General features: G+C 33.7%; 3 protein-coding genes across 20 annotated transcripts in view; all 3 read left to right on the forward strand.

The window, feature by feature from the left end:
* LOC104777101 (reticuline oxidase-like protein) overlaps positions 1 to 364 on the forward strand; it is a 2929-nt gene extending 2565 nt beyond the window's left edge. Inside the window, exon 3 of the mRNA XM_010501311.2 lies at positions 127 to 364. Coding sequence (XP_010499613.1) covers positions 127 to 140 — 14 coding nt within the window. The 3' untranslated portion in view covers positions 141 to 364. The remainder of the gene's footprint in view (positions 1 to 126) is intronic.
* Positions 1835 to 3900, forward strand: LOC104777102 (berberine bridge enzyme-like 5). Its single transcript, XM_019243748.1, has 2 exons — positions 1835 to 2639; positions 2826 to 3900. The coding sequence occupies exons 1-2, from the start codon at positions 1964 to 1966 to the stop codon at positions 3455 to 3457; spliced, it is 1308 nt and encodes a 435-aa protein (XP_019099293.1). The 5' UTR covers positions 1835 to 1963; the 3' UTR covers positions 3458 to 3900.
* LOC104777103 (berberine bridge enzyme-like 4) overlaps positions 7122 to 8801 on the forward strand; it is an 11884-nt gene continuing 10204 nt past the window's right edge. For all 18 annotated transcript variants that reach the window (XM_019243761.1, XM_019243763.1, XM_019243766.1 and 15 more), the window contains exons 1-2: positions 7122 to 7825; positions 8099 to 8799. In XM_019243761.1, coding sequence (XP_019099306.1) covers positions 7189 to 7825; positions 8099 to 8799 — 1338 coding nt within the window. In that variant the 5' untranslated portion in view covers positions 7122 to 7188. The remainder of the gene's footprint in view (positions 7826 to 8098; positions 8800 to 8801) is intronic.

Raw genomic sequence — 8801 nt, forward strand, 5'->3', positions numbered from 1 at the left:
AAATAAATAGCTATGTTGAAGGTAAGCGTTACGGGATGAAATATTTCGCGGGAAATTTCGAGAGGTTGGTGAAGATTAAGACGAGAGTTGATAGTGGTAATTTCTTTAGGAATGAACAGAGTATTCCTGTTTTACCATAAGTGTATAATTATTTGATTATTGGTTAGTGAAATTGGTTGTTGAATAATGATTATATGTTGTAAGTCTATTTGTCTTTAGTCATTATGATTTGATATTAATTACAGTTTACAAGTACAGTACTACGGAATGATGATAGTTAAGTTTTGTATATATAATAAAGTTATGGTACTGATGTAAAAACCAAATTTCATATTTATATACTATTTTTAAGACCAGTTATATATTTTTCTCGTGTAAACCTCAATACCGAATTGGTTTTTCTCATCTGTTGTTTAGCTTGGATGAATAAACTTATTTTACTATTAAAAAAAAAGAGATAAACCGTTATCTGTCATATAGGACGTGATCTAATTTATACATAGAGCTGATCATTGGTCTTCACCGCGTCTATGTGGACAACTTTTTTTGTTTGGATCATGAAATAGTCCATTCACATGGCAACATACCTATATATGACTACGGCCAAAAATGACCATGTATGTACAGATGAACGTCGACAAGATGTTTATAATAAGCGAAACTTTATTTTATGTATATTCCGAAAAGATATACTCATCGTAGTACTATAGGTTCGAATGGAGAAAGGGAATAAAACGGTTCGTATCAAACTGTTTAAGCTAAAAACTGCGGATCAAACGTATTATGCAGTTCGAATTGAGAAAAAAACTTAAAAAAACAGTTTTGAATAAAAATACAAACATAAAGTATGTGTCATATAAATCAGATTAAATAGTTTATTGAACCACACTATGTTTCACTATGAATTATATTTAAGCCACTATATTTTTTTTTTGTTGTTTTTCTAACATGCAATTTTTTAGTTTAGTGAATAAATATTTATTTGTGAAGCACATTTATAGGTGAAAAACATCTCTATAAAAATCGAAAAAAAATCTATATATGTGCTGGTTGGTTATTACAATAATTAACCATGTAGTATTATATTCAGATTATTTAGTTTTTAGTCAAATTATTTATATTACTTCTTAGATATATCATGTAACTAAAACTTTAATAAAATTTATATACTGGTTTACTTAATAACATCATACAAGATAAATAATTTGGGTAATTAATTTGATAATTATTGTATCAAAAATTCCACATAAACTCTGGTCTTTTCGAATGTTTTAAGTTATTAAATAAAGAAATATTTTGAAATAAAATTGATTACTAGATTTAGTGTAACTATTAAAACCTGAATTAGATCAAAGGAAAAAGAGACAACGCATCTGAAACATCCGAATGTACCAAATATAGTGCGAATTTAAACATCCGAATCACAACAGACTTGTCAAATGGAGAAATAAGCGGTCCAACCGGAACCTCTTTATTTCCAGTTTTCCACTAGTGTCCCATTTTATAGCCTAAATTAAAATATTTGGGACAACTTTCACCCACATTTGACTTTTCCTCGTCAAATATTTTGGCATCATGCATAATCTTCGATATCAGTTCGAAACAGTGTTTAAAAAGCGATCATTTTAATCGTCTAAAATTACATACATGTATATTTTTTCCAATTTCCTAACTATATACATTTAATTTTACAGTATAAGTTGTACTGTCACATACATTGTTATATAAATTTTAAGTAGTTGTTTTCTAGTTTTTGTTTACAGTATTGTATTCTTCTTTTTATGATTAATATTTTGTATAAGAATAATTTATAATAATTTTATGTTGTAGACGTTCAAATGGCTGGTCACCGTTCGTTTTACATCGTGAGCATTGGTTATATTATCCCAAAATCATCGACTGACATTCATAAATCCAGTCATTTAATTTTCTCTTTCCCTAGCTCAACGTGCAATCTCTAAAAATGAACGATCCAAGTATTACATTGGTTCAATCTCTAAAAATGAGATATCCAAGTATTATGTTGGTTCTTTTTCCATTCTTCTTCGTCTCCATATGGGAATCAAACTCACCATTAGTATCATCCGAGACTTTCACACAATGCCTAACCTCAAACTCCGACCACAAACATCCCATCTCCCCCGCCTTGTTTTTCGCCGGAAACGGCTCATACTCCTCCGTACTAGAAGCCAACATACGTAACCTCCGGTTCAACACCTCCAACACTCCAAAACCCTTCCTCATCCTCGCCGCGACACACGAATCCCACGTCCAAGCCGCGGTGACTTGCGGCAAACACCACAATCTTCAGATGAAAATAAGAAGCGGTGGCCACGACTACGATGGCTTGTCATATGTTACACACTCTGGCAAACCATTCTTTGTCCTCGACATGTTTAATCTTCGGTCGGTTGAAGTCGACGTGGCGAGTAAGACTGCGTGGATCCAAACCGGTGCCACCCTCGGAGAAGTTTATTACCACATATGGGAGAAGAGCAAAACCCTTGCTTATCCCGCCGGAGTTTGTCCGAGAGTTGGTGTCGGTGGCCATATTAGCGGCGGAGGTTATGGTAACATGATGAGAAAATACGGTCTCACCATAGATAATACACTCGATGCAAGAATGGTCGACGTCAATGGTATAAACAATATCTCTAGCTTCATTATTTTATATGCTAATGAAATTTTGGCCAAATAGGTAAAAAAGAAAAAAAAATAGACAAAAAAATAGTATCAACATAATTTACATTTGTTTGTTTCTGTGACACCTTCATTACTTATACATTTTTAAAAATATTTTCTCCCTATAATTTATAAATTTGTAGGAAACATTATGGATAGAAAATTAATGGGAGAAGATCTCTTCTGGGCAATAAACGGAGGAGGAGGAAGTAGTTACGGCGTCGTTTTAGCCTACAAATTAAACCTCGTCGAAGTCCCTCAAACCGTTAACGTTTTCAATATCTCCCGGACACAAGAGCAAGATGCCACGGAGACTGTTTACCGGTGGCAACAAGTCGCACCGGAGCTACCTGACGAACTCTTCATAAGATTATTCATCGACGTAGTAAACGGCACCGTTTCATCTCAAAAGACCGTTAGGGCAACATTCATAGGTATGTTTCTTGGTGACACAACAACTCTTCTGTCGATATTAAACCGGAGATTCCCTGAACTGGGTCTGGTCCGGTCTGATTGTATTGAAACGAGCTGGGTCCAATCTGTGTTTTTCTGGGCAAATATCCAAGTTGGTTCATCGGAGAAAGTTCTACTCGATAGGAATCAAACCACGAACTATCTCAAGAGAAAATCAGATTACGTACGTGAACCGATTTCAAGAACCGGTTTAGAATCGATTTGGAAGAAAATGATCCAGCTTGAAATTCCAACAATGGCTTTCAATCCATACGGCAGTGCAATGGCGAGGATTCCATCTACGACGACTCCGTTCCCATAAAGAGCCGGAAATCTCTGGAAGATCCAGTATGCTGCGAATTGGAAAGATAATAGGTTAAACGACCGGTATATTGAACTGACGAGGGAGTTGTACCAATTCATGACACCTTTTGTTTCCAAGAATCCGAGACAGTCGTTTTATAATTATCGTGATGTTGATTTGGGGACTAACGTACACAATGGGAAAATACGTAGCTATGTTGAAGGTAATCGTTACGGTAAAAAATATTTCGCAGGTAATTTCGAGAGGTTGGTGAAGATTAAAACTAGAGTTGATAGTGCTAATTTCTTTAGGAATGAACAGAGTATTCCTGTTACCATTATACGCATACTTATTCGATTATTGGGTAGATAAATTTGTTGATGTATAATATGTTGCAAGTCTATTTGTCTTTGGTAAATAAAGATTTGATATTATTATTAGATGATATTCGTGTTTCATCACGGTAATATTCTTTCTCTTTTCTTTTTCTTTTTGTATTTCTTGTTTTGTAGTATATAGGATATATATACAAATGTTTTTTAGTAATGATATTTGAATTATATATGTCACTAGTGTTTTATTATTATAATTTTGTTGTTGCTGTTATTAACAATGCATATATGGCACGTTTTGGTTGTTGTTGTCCAGTTTCAAACAAAAAATCTACACCCACTGCACACACCACCGCTCGTTCATTGACACCATACACGTATCTGCTCTCTCAATCTCATGAGAACTACTTATCAATATATGGGACCAAACCACCTATAACTCCTTTATACCTTCCCTCAATTATTGTGTGTTTGGTTTAAAAGAGAAAAATCAAAAATGTCTTTCCCTCTAACTGATAGGCAATCCTGAATTTTAGATTTGTGAAATCTAGAAGGGCCCGTTAGTGTCTCTTTTATGATTATAAGATCATCTGCATAGCTAGAAACGCTCATTGATGTATTTTAATTATTTTTTAAAAATATTATTATTTATTTAAATAATTAATTTGGAAGAAAAAATTAATTTATTATAAACTGGCACATGTCCAGAGAATAGACTCTCATGGTTCTGAAAAGAAAAACATTTCTCAAATTTTCTCTTCCTTTATTATTATTTTTTAATTTTTAATTAACAGAACTCCTAGGAGAAACTACCACTGAACATGTTTTAAGTATGTATTTTCCTCTTTATTAATAAATTACACATAATTTTACAAATGAAGGACCATAAATATTAACAATAAGTAGTGGCAAAAAAATAAAAAAAATGTCAACAATAAGTTCATTTAGACTTTATTCACGACGTCATCTTCGTTGGATGTGATGAAGAACGTAAGCGTCAGATCAGCTTCATGGCATAACCCCTTGCCATTCAGGCCTTAAGTGGCCGATTTCTTCAATCACAAGTAAACACAATCAAGTGATATTGATCGTGATTATCTTCCTTGCGCCCTCGTTGTTCATGTTATCGTTTATATAAGGAAAAAGAATAACAATAAAGAGACGAAACTCAATTTTTTTTTTGTTTTAACCGTTACGGAAACAGAAAAAAAACCCCTAACCTGTAGGTACAAGATCAAGGTTCTCATATTATGATAGATCCGTAACCGTAAGCAGCCAAGAAACGAACAAAACTTTTTGTATGTGCCTATAGCTCTGCTGCCATGATAAATTGTGAGAGTAAGAACACAAAGGTTTTTAGAAAGAATTATTTTATTAGACTTTGGAAGAATAATTTTACAATATGCATTCTCTTATATTGAGATATAATTTCCTATTCTAAACTATATATAGATATAAATAGTACTTTAGTGATTCTTCTTGATCTTCATGATTTCTATAATATCGGTTAGCCTTCTCAACTGTTTGTTCTTAATATCGGTCGATCTCATCTCCCAACACAAAAAGTTATGCTTTGTGTTGAATTATTGATACATATAAGAATATATATATATATATATATATATATATATATATACATTTGCGGAAAATTGAAATTCAGTTTCGTAGAAAATTGCTGAAGTTATTACGACACAAGACCACATGCATGGTATCATCGTCTTGACGTGCACCATTCTATTATAAATTTGTGTCGCCGTCACAGAAAAATATTAGATTAGCCGACTAGACGAACTGATCCTTTAATTCTTCCGTTTATAGAATTACTTCAATAAAATTTTTTATAACTTGTGAGAGATTTGCACTTCTCCTCCTACAATTGCGTTCGTCAACATCTTTGCTTTCGTACGGTAAAACAACACTTCATTGAAACAAAATGCACTTGCAAGCATTTTTAAGCCGGAATTGAATCTTAATTTCTAAACATTTGCTTCGTGTTTCTACAAGGTACTCATGGACAGCTTATTTATGCTTCTCTTTCATATATACTGTTCTCACATACTTTACGTATACGACCTCTCTATCTTTCATTTGATCAACAAAGCCTACGGATTTTATCTTTGTGTAGTTATAGAGAAAAAAACATTAGTACAAGTTTTATTCAGAAATTTGATTTAACCGATCAGGTAATTATCTGTCCTGAGTTTTAACATAGTTATAACTCAGCTCGAATTCTACGTCACAGTTAATTAAGATTAAATTATTTTTAGCGTAAGAATTCAAAATATATCCACTTCGAAATATATCATATAGTATACACAAATCTTGAACTTTACAAAACAGTTGCATATTCAAATAATTAATATGAGTCATTACGTTGCATTAAAAACTATCCCATTACAATATTTCAATATTCATCTAATAGATCTAGCAAGCGCTAAACCATCTCATCAAGTCAACTACTACTACATAAAACATATACTTGGCATTTGATTTGTAATTTGGTTTAAGAAAAGAAAAAAATTAATTTATAGTCTATAATCCCGTTAATGATATATGTTATTACAGGATACACATATAATTATAATTGTATACACAATTAAGATTTAACCTGCAATATACCACAGATCAATTTTTGTTTTTAAAAAATCATAATTAGATCAGTTCAAGTCGACATTTTTTATATTAGTGTTTTAAAAATAGTAAAACAAGTTTAAAATATAATTTTAAAAGTTTAAAATTTACTATATTAATTAAACAACTCAACTAAAAAACCGAATTAAACCATATATAAAATCGAAATTTAGATGCTTATTAAGTGAAGTTTCATGCTCATTTGGATTTGGATTCATTTTGATATTATTTATAATATGAATCTGAATCATTTTCCAAATATTTTAGCTAATGCTGGATGTTGAATACACAGTATATGGAAAAAGTTAAGATTTTTTTAATAATTTTATGCATTGTATGATGACTCAAAACAATTAGAAAATAAAATCAAACAAAGTTTATAGAAACATTATACGGCTATTTTTAATTTTCTTATTAATGTTAAAATCCATCTTTTTATTGTGTTTAGTTATATGGATAGTAGGGATAAATAATTGGAAGTTATTTGGATATAAATATAAGTAATGTCATATAATGTAATTTTTTTTGAAAATAAAAAATAATTTCAAATTTGTACTTCAAAAAAATACTAATGTAGATGTTCTTCAAATTTTAAATGTAAATTCTGGAATATATTGCTACATCAGAATCTTGGGACAACCGGACAACTTTTCCTATATACGTAGTCAGATATTTTGGCGTCATGCCATATGATCTTCTCTATTATAAATAACCCAAAATCCTCGACGACATTCATAAACTCAAATCATTTGTTTTTTTCTTTACTTCGACGTTCAATCTCTAAGAATGAAATATTCAAGAACCACACTAGTTCTTTTACTATTCTTCGTCGTCATATCGGAATCAAGCTCAGCATTAGCAAATCCGGAGACGTTCACACAATGCCTAACCTCAAACTCTGACCCTAAACATCCCATCTCTCCCGCCGTGTACTTCGCCGGAAACGGCTCCTACTCCTCCGTACTTGAAGCCACCATTCGTAACCTTCGGTTCAACACCTCCAACACTCCAAAACCCTTCCTCATAATCGCTGCAACACATGAAACCCACGTGCAAGCCGCGGTTACTTGTGGCAAACGTCACAACCTTCAGATGAAAATCAGAAGCGGAGGCCACGACTACGATGGCTTGTCATACGTTACGTACTCAGGCAAACCGTTCTTCGTCCTCGACATGTTCAATCTCCGTTCAGTTGATGTTGACACGGCGAGTAAAACCGCTTGGGTCCAAACCGGTGCCATCCTCGGAGAAGTTTATTACTATATATGGGAGAAGAGCAAAACGCTCGCTTATCCCGCTGGAGTTTGTCTAACAGTTGGTGTCGGTGGCCATATTAGCGGCGGAGGTTACGGTAACATGATGAGAAAATATGGTCTCGCCGTAGATAACACCATCGATGCAAGAATGGTCGTCGATGTCAATGGTATAATCCAATATCTCTAGCTATTTTCTATGCTAACTAAATTTTATAGTATTAAACTATCAATACAGACCCTATAATCAACCGAACTTATAAGAATAGTTAGTTTTGCTAAACTCCGGTCAACTTAAATGAATTAGACAACACCTAAAACATTAGACAAAACTATATTTTGTTTGTTAATTGTTACACTACATTTACCTGAATATTTATATATATAACCGTTTCATCAATATTTTCTCATTATATATCTCTTGTATATTTGAAAATTTTCAGGAAAAATATTGGATAGAAAATTAATGGGAGAAGATCTCTTCTGGGCAATAAACGGAGGAGGGGGAGGTAGCTACGGCGTCGTTTTGGCCTACAAAATAAACCTCGTCGAAGTCCCTGAAAACGTCACTGTATTCAGAATCTCCCGGACGTTAGAGCAAAACGTGACGGAGATAGTTCACCGGTGGCAACAAGTCGCACCGGAGCTTCCCGACGAGCTCTACATAAGAACAATCATTGACGTAGTAAACGGCACCGTGTCATCTCAAAAGACCGTCAGGGCAACATTCATAGCTATGTTTCTTGGAGACACAACAACGCTCTTGTCGATATTAAACTGGAGATTCCCAGAATTGGGTTTGGTCCGGTCTGATTGTACCGAAACAAGCTGGATCCAGTCTGCGCTATTCTGGATAAATATCCAAGTTGGTTCTTCGGAGAAACTTCTACTCCAAAGGATTCAACCCGTGAACTACCTCAAGAGGAAATCAGATTACGTACGTGAACCGATTTCAAGAACCGGTTTAGAATCAATTTGGAAGAAAATGATCGAGCTTGAAATTCCCACGATGACTTTCAGTCCATACGGTGGTGCGATGTGGAGAATATCATCGACGGCGACTCCGTTCCCATACAGAGCCGGGAATCTTTGGAAGATTCAGTACGCTGCGAATTGGAGAGAAGATAGGTTAACCGACCGGTACAT

The sequence above is a fragment of the Camelina sativa genome, chromosome 3 (genome assembly GCF_000633955.1).
Source record: "Camelina sativa cultivar DH55 chromosome 3, Cs, whole genome shotgun sequence".
In the NCBI taxonomy this organism is placed as follows: Eukaryota; Viridiplantae; Streptophyta; class Magnoliopsida; order Brassicales; family Brassicaceae; genus Camelina; species Camelina sativa.

Excerpts from the sequence above, each read along its gene's own strand:
- LOC104777102 (XM_019243748.1), top strand. The coding sequence starts at position 1,964 with ATGAACGATCCAAGTATTACATTGGTTCAATCTCTAAAAATGAGATAT. Across the intron at positions 2,640-2,825 it reads AAGAATGGTCGACGTCAATG|GAAACATTATGGATAGAAAA; the intron begins GTATAAACAATA and ends ATAAATTTGTAG.